The following is a 19,501-nucleotide window of genomic DNA, read 5'->3' as shown; positions in this document are numbered from 1 at the left end:
ATTCAAGAGTCATTTTGCACAAAAAATTTCACATGTGAGGAAGCACATCAATTAGCTTTAAATAATGAAAAAGCTAAGAGGATCTCTATAAATCACGACTATGGTCAGGGGTCTTCTTCAATCCCCAAAGAACATATTGTTGCGTTTCAAATGTCAGCCACTTGGGCAGGCCACACAAGCGGTTGGGAGGCCTCACTGCCCCAAACTGGACTATTCTGCCTAATGCGAGACATTGGCCCTGGGCGCCCGATTAGTCGCCCAGGGCTCCATCTAGGCACCCCCCCCAAGGTCTTTTTGGCGAGGCCTAAGAATGCGCTTAGACGTCGCCAAATGGGCAAAATACCCTTTTCCCCCTTGAAAAGAAGGGAAATAGCATTTTGGGGGCATTTTGGCCCCCCCAAACCCTAACAACCTTATTTTGTTAAAAATAAAAATGAAAACCATTTTTTGTTCAAAACCGAAATGTTTTAAGGATCGCAACCAAATTTGTAGTTTTTGATTACTTGCGGAATCGAAAGGCATTCCACTATAAACTTTTTAGGGATTAAATAGGTTGCAAAATAGAACCTTTGGCGACCGAAAGTGACCAATTCAAGCCTATTTCTGTTGGTTTTTTGAAAGGTTAGTAAATTCAATTGTTCGTGTTTAAGGTTCATTTTTATTATGAGTATTGTGTAATGTTAAGTTTTTTTTTTTTTTTTGTCCATTTTCATGTGTTAATTTTTTAAGTTTGGCTTTACATTTGATAGTATTTTTTTTTTTCTACTTTGCTATATCTTGATTTATTTTTTTTTGTAAGTTGACTTTACATTGTGTTATGTTATGCTTCATGAGTGGATTTTTTTTTTCAGTTTGCTGTTTTTTGTAATTATAATACATTTATGGCTATGTTTGAAAATATCACTACATGTATGGCTATGTCCATATTTTATAATGTACAATCATAATTCTAAAATAAATATTTATAATGCAAAATCATAAATTTAAAATATATATCTAATCCCCCTTCCCCTTTTCTTCTTGTTTTCTACCCAGGACACTAGGCAGACACACAAGTGGTTGGCCACCCCAACTGCCTGGGCACCTGTTTCTATTTTCTTGAACATTAGCGTGTTGGAAATCAAGAATAGAGGGATGTGGTTGCCTTAAATTCTCGGCCCCATGATGCATCTAAAGCAGGAAAGGCCCATGTACAAAAAGCCTCTACGAATTCGAGATCAAGGACCGAAGTGTCTAAGTGCAGCAAACTTGGGCATCAATTTTTTGAGCACCCTAGAAAGTAAGAAGGAACACATATGTACAAGGGGGAGAAATATTACTGACCAAGACTCAAAAGAGATGGCAGTCGATATATCAAGACGTGAAGGTTTTTCTAGTTAGTCAAAGGCCCGTCACGAAACATAGGCTTATATTCCCCTCAGCCTATTTCTACCATGCCATGGATAGATATCAGTATGGATTACATCCTAGGACATCCTCGCACATCTGAAGGCAGCAATTCTACAATTGTGGTGGTGGCTCGGCTTCATGAATTTACTAAACCTATTACTTCTGATTGTGCGGCTTGTGAGACACTTTAGCGCACCTTGTAGTAAATGTTGGGCACTCGGCTCTATTACAGCAACTGCATATCATCCCCAAACAAATTGACAGACAAAGGTCGTAAATAAAATTTTGGGAAACTTGTTGAGGAGCTGTGCAAAGAGACAAGCCTGCCCAATGGGATCAAATTTTGCCAAAAGCCGAGTATGCCCAAAAATCATTGTAAATAAATCAACTAGAAAGTTACCTTTTTGGAGTCACCGAACAAGGTGCTAAATTGGGCTGCTTTGCCTAACAAAGAGAAAGCAAGTGAAAACATTGAAGCCTACATCGAGCATCTTCAGGAGGTTTATAGACAGGTCAAGAAAAAGCTTCAACAAGGCTATGACAAATACAAGGTTGACAAAGCTGACGTAGTAAGGAATTCAATGAAGGAGATAGTGTGATGGTTTACATGAGGCAAGAGCACTTCCCTAGTGGCATGTAACATAAGCTCATGTACTAAAAGATTGGCCCCTCTAGAGTGCCACAATGCCTAAAAATTTGAACTTCCAAAAGGGCAAAGGATCTCTCATATTTCTAATATACCTGATCTCTATGAGTATCGTGGAGAGCCTATGGATGTAGAGGTTGTTGAGTGAAAGGTCTAGTTGCCAAGGTTGGTGAGAAAATCCAAAAGGTTCTGGACATTCAGAGACCATTACAGCGAGTCATGGGTCCTATCGTCAATATTTGGTCCAGTGGAAAGACAACATGATTCAAAGAATCATGAATCCCAGAGGAGCAGAAGAAAATTAATGAAGAGGCATGGACAAAATTCATGAAAGATCAAAACTCGAGGGCGTGTTCTCTCTAACCAAGGGACACTAATTTAAGCCTTGTGCAGCAAACTTTAGGTATGACATCAAGGTTTCAAAGTTATTTTGTTATCTTAATACGTTGACAAAACTAGCAAAGCTAGTTATGGCATCATATTGCTTAAGTTGTTGTTTCTGAAATGGGGTTCAATAGCAATTTTAGTATTGGAAGAAATAATTATGACTTTTTACAATTGTTGTTTCGAGATTGGGGAAGTAGTCCAAGTTATCATGGGTGTTAAACTTTTTTTTGAGGGTAAAACTGTCATGTCATTTTTATTTTAATTTGGATTTGTTTTACAATAAAATTAGTATTTCAATGCATCCAATAAATTTTAGTCTACAAAATAGGGGTCATTAGAGAGGTTTGATTCAAAGTTCAAAATTGTTTTCCCTGAGTTCTTGATTTTATAAAAGAGATGGTATAAGATTGGTTGTAAGCTTCCTCTCCATTTTTTGCAATTAAACTATCAAAATTTTAGAGTCTTCTCTATTCTTTGTTCCAACGTCCATCAGATAGAGTACCAAAGACATTTTCCATCTTTATTATCTAAATATCAGTGTTTCAAAAAGTGAACCGCCCAGCACCTGGGCTGCTGTCTAAGCGTTCTGGGGGCCTAGGCGCATTGCCCAAGCATAGGTGCCCAAAAAAATCGGATATCCCTGGGCGCCCGCCTTGGCGCTCGGGAACCCGCCTAGGCGGCCACCTGCCTAGGCGGCCGCCTAGGGCCTGTGCCCCACCCAAGCCAAGGACAGAAATGTCCTTCGTTGAGGGTATTTTTAGGTCATTTTTTTAATACTAAAGATGCAACCCATTAGAGCCTATTTTAGAGAGAGAAAACCCAAAAAAAAAAATTCTACTGGGCTACCCAGGTTTTGAATGCCCGCCTAGGCACTGGGTGGCCTCAACCCCTAGACCGCCAAGGTCCCGCCTAGCGCTTTTTGAAACACTGCTAAATATAGTTGGCGTGTAAAATAAAATAATCCAATTCAATCAGCGAAATTGAATTAAAAACAAAAGAATATACAAATATACCAATCACCTAAAGAATAGTATGATACCACTAAAGGACACACAGTAACAGATGTAGTGCTTGGCAAGTTGTACAACCAAAAACCAAAAGTTCATGACCAAAACACAATGACATAAGAAACAAGAAGATAAGTAGACTCTATCCATGGTTATTAATTGCAGCAGTATAATGTATAGTGTTGCGGCGTCGAAGAGAGCTCTTGGCCAATATTGTGCAGCTAAAAATGCTTCCAATGTGAGCAAAAAATTGACTCGATAAATTGCCAGAAAATGTATGATTTTTTTAAGAAAAAAACATTGATTGTGATTTTTTTATTTAATCCCTTTAGAACCAAAAAAATTGAGGGTCCCTGGGGGTTGTATACCCCCCAAACCTTTTCCTCGAACAAGACCATATATTTCCACCCACAAGCAGGTCCAAATCATTTTATAGGCTTGCCTCAATGTGGCAGATTGTGTAGCTGACATGCCTCCGAGGCAGGCATCTGAATCAGTGCCAAGGATCACACTGCCTCGATGCAGCCAAATATGTGGGAAGCCACATATGATAACTGTGTCATACAATTCTGCCTTAATCCAGAAAAAAGCAAAAATGATAATATTAATCCCTCAAAAAAATAAATAAATAAAGGGGAGAGGGAGAGAGAGAGATCAGTGTCAAGAAAATAGCATCTGTGATATTTGAGGTAACACCACAAAAACCAAAAATAGAACAGTTATTGATGTTAAGAACTGATAAAATTCCAAAGTGAGTGGTAAGAGAGTAATGAAACAAAACCAGAAAACAATACATCAGATCAAAGATTGCCCAAACAATAAACAGATCGACATGGAGCTTCTCACAACAATTTGGGACAACCTTGGTCACCAATGCTCATGATCACTGAAAATCTCTTTGAAAAATCGCCCACAGCAACAAGAAATTAGGGATAAACAAAATATGAGAAAACCAGGAACTAGAATCAATGGCACCTGCAACGATTGAGGAGAAAATACATAGGCAAAGCCATTGTAGACCTCAGTCTTGCTTCTCTTCATCTCTTGCAGAGAAGCAGGAGTAGTTAGGGTAACAGAATGCGCATCATTTGCAACCAAACATGGACGTTTCTCTTCATAACTCACATGACGCGCACCTTTGCCTCTAGTTTTTGAAGGTGCCCCGCATTTTACCCTAGCCCCTTTTGGAGGACGGATTCTGAGAAAGACCCTGAGGCTTCCTGTCTCCGCAACCTCATTTTCAGAGGTTTGCAGGTCCTGTAATGGAGGGCATTGAAGGTCCTTCAATGAAGATATGCCAGGAGCTCCAGTGCCTATATTTGAAAGCGCGTCTTCAGATATTATTAAGGCATTTTTCTCTGAAGGTTTGAGGTTGATTGCATAGGTTTGAAGATCCTTACATGGAGATCTATGCACTTCTTCTCTGATAGAATGAAGCAAGGAAGGGGTTCCAGTTAGTCGCTTGGCTTTGCGGGGAGGGTTTCTCCTCACAGAAGCGCGAGGAGTGCTCGTCTGCAACTCCTCCATTCTCACTCTCCCTCTTCCCTTCCCCTCCACTGTGGGAGTAGTGGAAAGAGAGCGCGTTGGGATTTTGAAATTGGGAACTCGAAAATTTGAACCCCCGCCCGTACGCCTTGCCACGGATGCCCCTTAGAATAGGGCTGTCAAACGGATGCTATTTATATAGACTGTGAAAAAGTTTATATTGAGCCGAGGCTCGAACCATCAAATTAGAGCGCACCTCAAAAATTTCAAGATGATCATCTTGATATCGAGATCGATAGACATGAGAAGAAATATATATTTCAAGTTTTAAAAATAATATCTCGATATCAAGATACATGGACATGAAAAAAATAGATTTTAAATTTTAAAAATAATGCATCTTATAATATATTTTTTGATCGTCAATTTTCAAGGTTTTCATATTTTCATAGATTGCTCGATCTACATTATTTTTAAAGCTTCAAATTTTATCATTAAAAATGAAAATATATGTTAAGACTACCGCAAAGATGTCTCGTATCGAAACCACATTTTTCAACATTAGTTGAAGGTGTGTTCTACTTTGATTGGTTAGGGCCTAGCTTTATACAAATCGCAGCTGATTATTGAAAAATTATTGTTTGGATGGCTTTTGAATCGCATGCAAATTTCATATTTGGATATAACCTTATTTTGCTATGAAGGGTCGTTTGGTATGCATAAAAAGTTTGAAAGCAAAATATTTACAAAAAATATATTTAGATGTGCAAATAATTTATGGGAAAAACCAGTGGTTTAAAAAATAGATCGGTGCTCCGGATCGGGCACCTTAAAAACCCATCCGGATCAGTGAATCAGATGTTAGGATCGAAAATCAGTCGAATCGATTGGATTTAGCAATAAACAAATCCAAAAAAATATTAAAAATCATCATAAATGTTGTTTTCTAAGAATCTAATAAAAAATGGGGTTACTACATTATTAACTTTCATTTTCTTATCAATATGCGAATATTGAGATATTATTTCCATGCATGAACTTATGTTAACCATTAAATTTACATCACACAAAAGAAGAATAATAGAATTATCATGGATAAATTATCTTATAAAATCATCTAATTTAGAATATATTATTGACAATTGTAAAAAAAAGTAATACATTACATAATTTATAATACAAATAAATTAATAAATAAAATATAAGATTTGGTTATCAACGTAAAAATTATTAGAATGCATACCAATTTTTTAAATAACATTTTAATTTTTCAAAAATCTAATTTTTTAGGTTTCTCAAATAAATTTAGTGCAAGAGATTGATAGTAGAGAGAGAGAGATTTCAAATGGCCTCATTATATGAACCCTATATTTAAATTAATATTTCTAAATTTATATTAAAGACCACTATGTTATAAAAATAAAAAATATAATTAGACCATGTATTCCTAAGTAAAAAAAATCTAACAATAGGCATTGACATATGAGAGAGAGAAAAAGAGCTAACGTGCTCCAAGTCTCCAAAGGTCCAATGACGTTGTGCAAGTTGAATGGGATGAAATGTCTCACATCCAAAAAATAGAAATAAGTTTGATGTGAATGAAAGCCTCCTCAGTACCATCCTCAAATGTATAATTGAAAAGCATGATGGAGCATGAGGCATGTAACGCTAAGGGTACTTGAAAAGATGGAGCATGGGGCACTTGACGCTAGGGGTGCTTGAAAGGTATGATGGAGCATAGGGCACGTGGTGCTTTAATGGATCATCCATCCATGATGGATCATGAGGCAATGTGCCTATGATTGATAGGGGCACGTGGTGCTAGGGGGCCATGGTTGACAGAGGCACATGTGGCCATGTAATTGCCCCAATTCCAACGAAAAATTACAAAAATGCCCTCCCAACTTTTTAAAAAGATGTGATGAAGTTGATACTTGATTTATTGACATCATAATCAACATATTCAGTGAGTTGTGATGTCATGCTATCGATTTACTGTGCAAACACGGTCGGATCCTATGTTTTGGCTTGATCCAGAACGGCCTAGTTGATACTTGATCCGGATCGTACGGTTCTGGATCAGATCGCCAATTTTTTGAACACTAGGAAAAACTACTCAAACTTACATTTTCCTATGTTTGGTGAACATAGTTTGAATACGGGCAGAGAGAGAGAACACATCGAACTTGAAATTTTAATGTAATTTCTCTATCTAAAAATTTTGAAATAGTTTCTCTCTACAATTTAAAATTTGATATAGTTTCTCTCTCTTCTCTTTAAAAATTTAAAATTTGAGAAAGCTTCTATATTTAAAGACATTGAGATAGTTTCTCTCTAATCATTTTCAAGTAGTTTATCTCTTTAAAATTTGATGTAGTTTCTCCCCCCTAAAATGTTAAGATACTTTCTCCCTCTAAAATTTTTGAGATAGTTTATCTCTCGAAAGATTTTCAGGTGGTTCCTCTCTTTAAATTTTGATATAGTTTCTCGTTCTAAAATTCCTTTTTTTCTCTAAAACGTAAAATTTTAGATAGTTTCTCTCTCAAAAATTTGGAGATATTTCTCTCTCTAAATCTTTAGGTAGTTGTGGGGTCGGCAATTGACCTAGACCCAACCCAGACCCGCCGGATATACCCGACATGGGTCCCAATCTACAACCTGGACCTGAACACTATTCGGGTCCGGGTCTGGGTCCGGTTGGGCTCGACCCGTACCTATAAATTGTTTGAGATAAAATACTTCAAGCCCCATTTGCTTGGGTGTCTTAAGGTTCATATACAATAAGAACACATAGTCATCTTTAGCTATTAAACAATAAATCATACAGCTTGAAATCCTATGGCTAGTGAATGTGACCTTGTTGCCAATAATATGGGTACATGATTGTAAAAAAAAAAGAGGCAAAAGTTAAAAAAGAAGCTCATAGTGAGGGTGGTAATGGACCCAACTAGACTCGAGACCCGACAAGATAGACCTGGGACCCGATGGGTACGGGCCTGGGTCCAATTTTTGGACTCGATGGGTTGGGTCTGGGTCCAAAACCTAGAACTGAATACTTTCGAGTCTCGGTCGGGGTCCAACTGGACCGAACCCATACTCAACCTATTGCCACCGCTAGGTAGTTTATAATTTTTATCTCTAAAACTTTACGATACTTTCTCTCTTTAAAACTTAAAATTTGAAATGGTTTCACATTGTCTTTTTCACTATCTGAAAATTTTAGGTAGTATCTCTATCAAAGATTTGATAAAATTTTTCCCTTTAAAATTTTAATATACTTTCTCTATCTAAAACTTAGAATTTGAGATAATTGATCTCTCTAAAAAAATTAGAGATAGCTTATCTCTCTAAAATTTGATATAGTTTATTTCTCTATAATTTTAAGATACTTTCTCTCTTTAAAACTTAAAATTTAGATAGTTTTTCCTCTATAAATTATGAGATAATTTATCTCTCTAAGATTTTGAAGTAGTTCTCTCACTCAAATTTTATATAGTTTCTCTCTCTAAAATTTTGAGGTATTTCTCTTTAAAACTAAAATTTGATATAGTATCTCTCTAAATTTTTTAGGTAGTTTCTCTCTTTAAAATTTGATATAGTTTCTCTCTCTAAATTTTTTAGATATTTTCTCTCTCAAAAACATAAAATTCGAGATAGTTTCTCTTTAAAAAATTTGAGATAATTTCTCTCTCTAAAAATTTTTAAGTAGTTTTTCCCTCTACAATATGATATAATTTATCTCTCTAAAATTTAATATTCTCTTTCTAAAATTTAAAATTGGAGATAGTTGCTCTCTAAAATTTTGAAATAGTTTATCTCTTTAAAAAATTTAGATAGCTTCTCTCTCTAAAACTTGAAATTTGAGATAGTTTCTCTCTAAAAATTTTGAGATAGTTTCTTTCTAAAAATTTCAGGTAGTTTCGCTCTCTAAAATTTGATATAGTTTATCTCTTTGAAGTTTTAAGATACTTTTTCTCTTTAAAACTTAAAATTTGATATAGTTTCTCTCTTTAATTTGTGGTATTATTATTATTATGACTCAGTTTCTATGCGGCCGAGCCCACATATGTAGAAATGCGGGCCTATTAATAGATCTATTTTTGAGATGGATTTTTGGACTTAATTTTTAAGAACATGTAATCTCTAATGTGGAGATCATGAATATGAAAAAAATAATAATACTAAAAAACTAGAAATAATAATTTTAGTAGGAAAACATTTGTACCGTTAGTTTTCATTGTTTTTAGATGGAACACCTACTTACATCCATCTTTAAGATGGGTGTTTTACACTTTTTGGATATTTAAGATGGGTGTTTTACACTTTTTGGACCCCATATGTAGTTATGCGATCCAGCCCGTGTGAGACAATTTTCCTTATTATTATTATTATTATTGTGGTTGTTGTTGTTGTTGTTGTTGTTGTTGTCGTTGTCGTTGTCGTTGTCGTTGTTGTTATTATTATTATTATTATTTATTATTATGATTACTATCATTATTATTATGATTATCATTATCATCATCATCATCATTATCATCATCATTATTATTACTATGTACTGCTATTATACGTGTTGTTATATTATTATGACACTCATTATTAATATATGCCATATTTATTTTATATAATATTTTATTACTAATATTATTTTCTTATAATAATATTAGTAATAGAAATAGTGTCGGCATAGTAGTAAACAAAGATTTAAAAGATAATTTAGTTGATGTCAAAAGTATAGGCTCTTATTAATTAAACTTGTATTAGGGGAATATATAATTAATGTAATTAATGCTTATGCTTTATAAGTAGGATTAGATGATAAAATTAAGAGATAATGTTGGGAGGATATAGATGAAATAGTCCAAGACATACCAAATGAAGAGAAAACCTTTTTAGGAGGAAACTAAAATGGTAATGTAGGGAAGGATAGTAGAAGATATGAAGGGGTACATGGGGGGTATCAGTCTGGGGAAAGAAATGAGATGGGTGTAGCTATATTAGATTTTGTTATGGCCTACGACTAAGAAATAACAAATATTTACTTTAAAAAGTAAGATGAATATTTGATATAAATGGTAGATAGACATCTTCCTAGTTAAGAAGGTAGCAACCATCATGTAAAGACTGCAAGGTTATTCCAAGAGAGAATTTGACTACCCAACATAGACTCGTAATTATGGACATCTGCATAAAGACATTGAAGATAAAGGGTGAAAGTAATGGATGTCCAAGAACTAGGTGGTGGAATTTAAAAAATACAAAAATTGACTTATTTAGGGATCAATTAGTCGAAGATGGACAATGGAACTCTGATCATGATTTCAATGTAATATAGAATAAGATGGTTGATTGTATCAAGAAAATGACAAAAGAAGTTTTAGAAGAATCTAGAGGGAGAATAAACTGTGATAAGGAAACTTGGTGGTGGAGTGACGAGGTTAAAGGCCATTAGTGAAAAACGATCACGTTATAAAACTTAGTAGTTTAACATAAACGATCAAAACTTTAAAAATATAAAAATGCTAAGAAAAATATTAAACAAATAGTAAGTAAAGCTAAACTTAAGACACATGATAATCTATACAATAAACTGTCAACAAGAGAAGGTAAAAAATATATCTTCAAATTAACAAAAAATAGAAAAAAAAGAAGAAGTACGAATCTAAACCATATTAAATGCATTAAGAGTGAGGATCAAATGGTTTTAGTGAAGGATGACGTGATCAACGAAAGGTGGAGAGTTTATTTCCAAAACTCGTTAAACGACGAACACAATGGAAACATAACAGTAGAAGGAACTGTTGGTACAAATAAGGACGGAGGTCATATATACATTTGTAGGATTAGGATGTCGAAAGTAAAATAAGCTTTGAAAATGATGAAAATAAGAAAGGCCTTAGGACCAGATGATATCCTGATACAAATTTGGAAGTGCATGGGGAGATTGGCATTAACTGGCTGATTAAATTGTTCAATAAAGTTTTGAGAACAAAAAAAATGCCAGGCGAATGGAAGAGCAGTATCGTGGTACCCATTTACAAAAACAAATGAAACATACAGAATTGCGCAAACTATCGATGGATCAAGCTTATGTATCTACTATGGAGCTCTGGGACAGAGAGATTGAGCAACGACTAAGGCATGAAACGAGTCTATCTGAAAACCAAATTGGTTTTATGTTCGAAATGTCAACAACTGATGGTATTTTCCTACTTAGGCAGCTGATTTAGAAGTTTAGGGTGAAGGAAAATACCTCCACATGGTCTTTATTGATCTAGAGAAAGCTTATGATAGAATGCCTCAATATTTGATTTGGCGGGTGTTAAAAAAGAAAGGAGTCTCCAAACACTACATTGACTTGTTGAGAGATATGTACGATAGAGTGCTAACTAGTGTATGAACAACTAGTGGAGAGACGAGTGTGTTTTCTGTGACAATAGGTCTACATCAAATATCTGCATTGAACCCGTATCTCTTTTTCTTAGTAATGGATGCCTTAACTAGGCATGTACAGGATAAAGTATTGTAGTGCATGTTTATTCACAAATGACATAGTTTTGATCTATGAGATTCGAAACGGTGTCAATACAAAGTTAGATCTTGGGAGGGATACTCTAAAATTCAAAGGTTTTAAAATTAGCTGGACTAAAATAAAATATATGAAATACGAGTTTAGTAATAATATGAGTAGAGATGAGGAAGTAGTTAAGATAAACGACAGTGAAGTACAAAAAAGACCACACATTCGATATCTTGAGTTGATAATCTAGGAAAATTGAGAGATTGAAAAAGATGACGCACATAGAATTAGAGTGTAAGGACCACACATTTTTTTCCCCGGGTCCAGTGATGCGCACGATGAGGGGGAGTGAGACAGAGGCCTAGCGTCGTTTGGAGTAGTGCCGGCCGTGTAAGAGAAGAGGTAGCACCGACTATGTAAGGGAAACGCAACGTCGATTGTGTAAAGGAAATCCAACACCGACTGTCTAAAAGAAGAGGTAGCACCGGCTGTGTAAGGGAAACACAACACTGAATGTGCAAGGGAAACATAACTCAACGCCGGATTTGTACGAGAAGAGGTAGCGCCGGTTGTGTAAGGGAAACGCAATGCCGGTTGTGTAAAGGAAACCCAGTGCTGACTATGAAAGAGACGAGGTAGCACCGGCTATGTAAGGGAAAAGCAGCACCGGTGTGTAAATGAAACCTAGCGCTGGCTGTGTAAGAGAAGAGGTAGCACCGACTATGTATGGGAAATGCAGCGACGGCTGTGTAAAATAAACGTAGTGCTAGTTGTGTAAGAGGAGAGGTAGCGCCGTCTCTGTAAGGGAGACGCAACGTCGGTTGTGTAAAGAGACCTATCACTCTCTGTGAATTCAAGACCTAGCGCTGCCTGAGTAGAAGAGAGAGAGAAGAGCATTACCACGCGCGTGAGAGGCAGCACCGCGTGTGGAGGGCCAACGCCGGCTGTGTAAGTGAGCATCTCCAGCTGTGTAAGGGGGGCGGGGGGCATCGCTGCGGGTGAAACTTAAGCATCGCCTTGTGTGTTTGGTCAAATCGTACAGTTGTCACCTGTCAGCATCGCTTCGTACGTGTCAAGCCGTGTGCGATAGCATCAGCCACAGTGTTTTCCAACCACCCTCTCCTTTTTAAGCCTTTTCCTCCCCTGAGCAGCACTGTCTCTCCCATTTTCTCAACTTTTCTTGAAGTTCACTGTTGCCCCTTGAAGACAGCCCACTGATGGAGCTAAGGAAAGCCCGTGAAGGCAGTGAGTGGGGACTTGAGATACCGTGGGAGTTTAAGGTAAGTGAGTTTAGCTTTTATGCATCCATGGTTTTTTGTAGAGAACAAATATTTAGAATGGGTAAGATGATAGAATGAAAAATGCAAAGTATGAACAGGTTGACATAAGGTTGAAATTTCATATTTATCCTTCTAAATGCCATGACTGTTTTTACCACATAAATGATCTTGTTATTCATGAAAACTCATGAAATTGCTCACTGTGAGACTCCTTAGCATGAACAAGGTTCCAAGCCCAAAGTGCAGCTTGGCCAGGAAATATTAAGTGTTCTTTAAAAGCATGTTAACTTGAGAATAGGAATTTCCAGAACTGTGATTGTTTTTGTATCAAAATGTTCGATGACCAAATGGCGTCCAAATGGGACCAAATCGGTTCCAATTGAAAGACATATATGTCTACTCCAAGTTTACTTTTATGTCATTAGAAATTATGTATGGACCAAAAGATATGGCCTAAGATGTCGAGCTCACAGTCGCTGTTAATTCCAGCAACTGTGGCCCCCATTTGGGCCGTGCTTTTGACCTAGCAAATGGTGTCCAAAAAACTTGAATTTTCCACCATTGGAAAGGTCTGTGAATGTACTCAAAGTTGCATATTTCAAGGTTTTTGAATTTCCTCACGAATTTTGAATTATGCCCCGAGATGCGTGAACATACCACCGTGCACTGTTGCAGGGAAAATTTCCATCAACTGATGCTCACCTTGCACTGAGCTAAAGGCCCATCGATTGACACCCAAATTCTTTCAAATTATAGTCTTTGTAATGATCTGCGGGGAAGCCCAAAGATTTATGGTTGAGGCATCCTAAAACTCCCCCTAGATTGGGAGCTACGCCCTCACAAGAGGGGCATGTCACTGTTACCTGTCACTGCACCAGTTTTATATCCATGCGACACTAAGCTTTCTTGATATGTGATAAATGTGAATACCATAGGATAAATTTCTTGTGAATGCCATAAAGATATGTGAATGATGTCTTATGACTGCACTATATGAGAAAAAGTGGCCACGAGCACAATAGTGATGAAATGAATTCTTAATGAGTGCTAAATGCTGCAGCGAAGGCTTATGTGTAAATGCCTCGTGGAAGCTTATAGGATAAACATCTTTTGCTAAATGCTATGATGTAATGATGAAATATGATTCATCTGTATGAAACATTGACTGATGTGAAGGAATTGAATGCTTGAGCATGATGAATGACTGTTGTTTATATTGATATTGACCACTACGCGGTGGGACACTCACCGGTAATGGATATTGTTATGTTATCGTGATGAATGTCAACTGTTTATATTAATATTGACCATTACGTGGTGGGACACTCACTGGTAGTGGATACTGTTATGATATCGCCTGTTACGCGATGAGACACTCATCGGTGGTAAGGAGAATGATACTGGCATATCCCCTAGCCCGCATAATGATAGGAACGTGTTAAGGGAGAGGATAGAGGATTGCACCCTAGATTCATGAAATGATTGATGCCTTGCAAGGTAAGGGCCTATCGAACCCGCAATGCGCGCTGGGGACTATGTGAGTGTGTTGAGGGTATTACGAAGTGGATTACCCCACTTGTCATTACCCTCCATCTTGTATGATGGTAGAGGTTTTAAGCAATGGGATTGGCTTAGCCTGATGGATAGGGCCTTTACTACGGGAGTAGGTGATTAGGGAGTGAATGGGTAACGATTGAATTTTGAATAAGGAATGTTTATAATTACACTAATTGAATGTTAATGATTTCATTGATTGAATGCTCATGATCGCACTGATTTAGTGATAACTGCCGTTTAAATGAAATGTTCATACTCGTTGTCTTGATCTAATATTCATATGTGCCAAACTATGATTTTATATTGATGGATTGAACGGTTATCACACACAGATAGAATCATTATAGATGCATAACACTAGATCTTCTTACTGGGCTGTATAGCTCATTCTATTATTTCTCTTCTCCTTATAGATTGATAGCGACAGGTTCAGGGCTTGGAGCTCATGTTTTGCGACAGGAAGTGAAGCTAGATTTCACGAAGAAGTCTAGGTTGTTTGACCTTGGGTTTTTATTCCTTATTGATATATGTAATATTGGGCCTAGATGCCCTGAATTGAATGTAACATTTTGGAAGAAATTTATACATAATGGATTTTTGCTGCTGGGTTTGTCTATGTTCACCTGCTAGTTGAGTTATTATTTAGTTCTTTTCCATGGTTGGCTCGATTACCGAAAGTAAAAGCATTGAGTCCACTCCTTCTTGAGTGACAAACGTGACATTGGATCACAAACCCGCGCTCGGTCGCCCTTCGCTGCGTAAGGTACGGTGGTCGGGGGCGGGTCGTGGCAGACATGGTATCAAAGTAGCCATGATAGGATTCTCGGCCTAGGGAGTTTAAGAGAGTCCTTAGATTAGTTTGGGGATAGACAAGTGACTGGGTGTTCTTGTGACTAGGTTAAAGATGCCGAGAGCTCGTACCCACAACACGAGTTCCAGTAATGACAATACTGAGGCATTCAACGCACTTTATAGAACTCTGGGGGCTATAACCCAAATGATGAAGGAATTGATGCCAACCCAGTCTACCCCTACACCAGAGCAGAACGACAATAGCCTCATGGAGAGGTTTAAGAGAATGGCACCCCAACCTTTTTGGGGCATGGACTGGTGGAGAAGGCTGAGAGGTGGAAGAAACAAATGGAGAAGATTTTAGAGGTGTTACACTACTCAGATGAGCAAAAAGTCAGGCTAGGGCCTTTATGCTGGAAGGAGAAGCATAGTACTGACAGGAATTAGTGAAGCAGACTTGGAGGAGACAGGGACCGAGGTCACCTGGGAAAACTTCTTGACAGCATTTGACGAGAAGTACTTCCCCGACACAGTCAAGGAAAGGAAGGAAGGAGAATTTATTGAACTCCAGCAAGGGGGTATGACAATTGAACAATACACTGCCCAGTTTGCAGAGCTCTCTAGGTATGCGCCCCACATCATAAATACTGAGGTGCGAAAGGCAGTTAAATTTGAAAGGGGCTTGCGACAGGATATCAAGAGTAGAGTGATGTCGGCGAATATAAAGTCGTACGCCCCGATGATAGACCATGCCTTGAAGATGGAAAAAGACGGCGAGGATCGCAAGTTAAGGAAGGAAGGAAAAATGAAAGCAGTGCCGTTGGGGAAGTTTGGGAATAAACCCCAGTAGTCTTCGAGGAGAAACGCCAGAGGGAAGCCCTACCCACCTAACCCGAGGATCCCGAAGAGTCTTCCAGGCAACATGGATATTGACCAATGCCCGATTTGTACTTATTGTGGGAGAAACAACCACACTGCCACGGAGTGTTACCGAAAGAAGAATGTATGTCAAAAATACTACAAGCCTGGCCACTGGGCAAAGGACTGCCCTATGATGAAGGTCGAGGATCGCCCAAAGACTTAAGGATGAGTGTTCGCTCTCACTGAACAAGAGGCCAAAGTATCCACCATGATGATCAGAGGTATGCTCTCAATTTGTGATGTTAACGCTAAAGTTTTAATTGACCCTAGTTCCTCTCTCTCATTTGGTGCACCCCATTTTGCCCATTACATGAATGTTACACCTGCATGTCTCAACTATACTTTAGTAGTATGCACGCTTGTGGGAGGCTCTATAGAAACTGATAAAGTATATAGGCAGTGTATGCTTATGATTGATGGGTGCGACCTACCTGTGGATCTAATCCACCTAGATATTCAAGACTTTGATGTGATTCTAGGCATGGATTGGTTGTTTACACACCATACCACCATCAACTGCCATGAAAAAACAGTAAACTTTAAATGTTCTGATCAAGCAGAAATACACTTCAGGGGCATTAGGGACAATTCCCCACTGCACCTCACCTCTGCCTCCGAGCCTCTCGCCTTGTGTCTACGAAGTGCGAATGGTACCTAGCTAATGTGGTTGAGAATCGGGGTGTTCAGACTCTGTTGGAAGGAGTACCAATAGTAAAAGATTACCCGGAGGTGTTTCTAGAGGAATTGCATCCGTACCTCAAGAAAGAGAAATCAAATTTCAGTTAGAAGTAGTACCTGACACTGCTCCCATCTCCAAAGCCCCATGGTTGTCTATGTTCACCTGCTAGTTGAGTTATTGTTTTAGTTCTTTTCCATGGATAGCTCGATTACTGAAAGTAAAAGCATTGAGTCCACTCCTTCTTGAGTGACAAATGTGACATTGGATCACGAACCCACGCTCGACCTCCCGTTGCCGCGTAAGGTACGGTGGTCGGGGGCGGAGTCGTGACATAGAGCTAGGTGGGCGAAGTGGAGTTGTGCAACTAGAATTTTATGTGATTGCCGCATACCAGTGATGCTTAAAGCCAAGTTCTATAGGGCAGTTGTGAGCAGTGTTTAAAATGTAGGATGTGGCTGAACGCATTGGGGGGTGGGGGACGATGGGTCAGGATGTGGGTGCATCGCCGCGATGTGGTCAATAAATATATAAAAAAATCTTTTTTTTTAAAAAAACATGGTTATTGCATAAAAAAATATGGAGGTGACATATGTGATAGTACGTATTTAGTTTATTAGTTAACTCCAATAGTATCAGCTGTCGCAGATTCTATATCCACTTTCCTATGATAAAAACTGGAAATTTGAAACTAGCTTCATAAAACATTCAACATTCAACTATCATAAGCACAAATTTGCATCCATAAACTTTAAAGTTACAAAATTCTACTGACTACAAGTATATGAAGATGAAAGAGTTTGAACGTCAAGTTCAATAAGAGTTAATACAATAAGAGAAAGTCAACGTGAGAGTTTCCATTGGCATCATCACAAATTGAAGAACTTCAACAAATAAAATTTCCACCCAAAGTTTTTGTTTATTCAATCAATCAATAAAAGCTATGAATGTGGCTGAAAAATGACGTTTGGGGGGTTTAATACCCGTTCAAACCCTTTTCCTCCATTTTCGAAGGTGAAAATGACCTTATTACCCCTAATCGAAGGGCTCAGTTCCTAAAATAATGGCAGACAGATTTTGCAGCCTGATGCGCTCGATGCGGGATGCGACTCTGATGCGAAGAGATGCAACACATCTCTCCAAGTCGCATATGCAGTCATGTGCGACGCGCTGGGCAGCGCATTGCCTGATGCGGCCGCATATGCGGCGATGCAGCTGCATTTTTAAATACTGGCTGTGAGACCAGCTTTGCTCTATGGGGCGAAATGTTGGGCAGATACAAAACAATATACTCATAGAATGAGTGTAGTGGAGGTGAGGATGTTAAAATAGACGTCAAGAAGGGATATAATTTGAAATGAATCCATTCGGGAGAATTTAGGTAGAGAACCAATAGGCGATAAGATGAGAGAGAGTAGACTTAGGTGTGTTGGCCATGCATGACACTGACCAAATACAATACATGTTAGGAGGTGCGAGTTAGTTCAAGTAGACGGATTGAAAAATGCAAGGGGTAGTTCTAAAACGATGTGGTTGGAAATAGTCTGAAAAAGATATGGAGACTTATGGACTCATTGAGGATATGGCATTTAATAGAGCAGAATGGCAAACCAGGATTCGTGCAGCCGATACCAATTAATTGGAAAAAGGCTATGATGATGATGGCGGTGATTATATTCTAACATAATTAATATTTTTTATTCTTATATAAGTTATTTTAATATTACTAATGTTATTATAAAATCATTAGTTGAATTATATTGTATTCTCTCTTATGCTTACACAAAGTCTTGTCCTGGATAAGCGAACTTTTCTTTAACTAATTGTACCATCTTTTGACCCTCTTTCTTGCAAAAAACATGATTACGGGTCCAAAAAAGTTTCCAAAGATGTTTTTGGGCAAAACAAGATTTAGATACCTTAGGATCCAAACAACCAGTTAGTGACGGTGGATAGCAAGGCTTCGATTGTTGGTTTTATATAGACACTGATATGCATGTGTATCAGTGTTTAATGTGATTGACATGTTTAATCCTGGTGCAAAAAATTGAGTACTTTAGGAACTTCTGTACAATATCCTACTCCTTAAAAATGTGTTCATGACATGGATTTTATGAGTCAGCTTACTCATTTTAGATATGCACCCTCTGTAGAATTCATTTTTTATATGGATTTTGAACTTAATTTTTAAGAATATCTAATCTCTAACATGGGGAGAATTATTATATTAAAATAAATGAATTTTAAAATTTTAAAATGACATTTTTTTGAAAATTTTTTTGTTGCCTGTCGGTTTTGTTTCAATGTGGGACTATCACTTTTTCACATCTATCCTAGAATGGATGTGTGATGTGCCAAGGAACACAAATGTAAAGTTGCATCCCCTAATGCGCAAAGCTCTTTTTCTTGTATTTAATTTTTCAACCCAATATGTGGTAAATACGCATGGCAACTTGTAATGTAAAACACTCAATCATGTCACGACTCCGCCCCCTGACCCTTGCCGTTCCCAACCGGAGGGGGACAGAGTGCGGGATCGCGACCGTAGGTCCCGTACGTCACTCAAGTGGGAGTGACATCAACACAGATTATAAATGCGGAATCAAAGCAAACCATAAATCAAAATAACTCATAAATAAAGGGCCATAATAGAGCAGAATAAAAACCATTTATACAAATTCAGCCTCCAAAATTCTTTTACAAAAGGTTCAAGGAACTACTGGTCTGACAACAAAATTACAATATACATCAGAATGACATTGTAGCAACGCCACCAGACACCTACAATAACTAGATTCCTGGACAGAACTTGAACTTCAAAAGTCTGCTATCACTGTCCAG

General features: G+C 37.7%; 1 protein-coding gene across 8 annotated transcripts in view; it reads right to left on the bottom strand.

Annotated features, from left to right (window-relative positions):
- Positions 1–5,202, bottom strand: part of LOC18425699 (ATP binding microtubule motor family protein) — a 79,539-nt gene extending 74,337 nt beyond the window's left edge. For 3 of the 8 annotated variants that reach the window (XR_016040545.1, XM_020662149.2, XM_088846502.1), the window contains exons 1-2: positions 4,830–5,189; positions 4,405–4,742 (exon numbers count right to left, since the gene is read on the bottom strand). Coding sequence is in view for 5 of the 8 variants with exons in the window: in XM_020662149.2 (XP_020517808.1) it covers positions 4,405–4,742; positions 4,830–4,956 (465 nt within the window). In the remaining 3 variants the exon portion in view is untranslated. Of the gene's footprint in view, positions 1–4,404 lie in introns of all 8 variants that reach the window. The other 5 variants (XR_002279520.2, XM_011631095.3, XM_020662148.2 and 2 more) reach the window with 3 other exon arrangements.
- Positions 5,203–19,501: the final 14,299 nt, after the last annotated feature.

Source organism: Amborella trichopoda, chromosome 9, assembly GCF_054954075.1.
Source record: "Amborella trichopoda isolate Santa Cruz 75 chromosome 9, AtrichopodaSantaCruz75HAP2 v2.0, whole genome shotgun sequence".
In the NCBI taxonomy this organism is placed as follows: domain Eukaryota; kingdom Viridiplantae; phylum Streptophyta; class Magnoliopsida; order Amborellales; family Amborellaceae; genus Amborella; species Amborella trichopoda.
The sequence above is the reverse complement of the archived record's forward strand: the minus strand, read 5'-3'. Positions and strand labels throughout refer to the sequence as shown.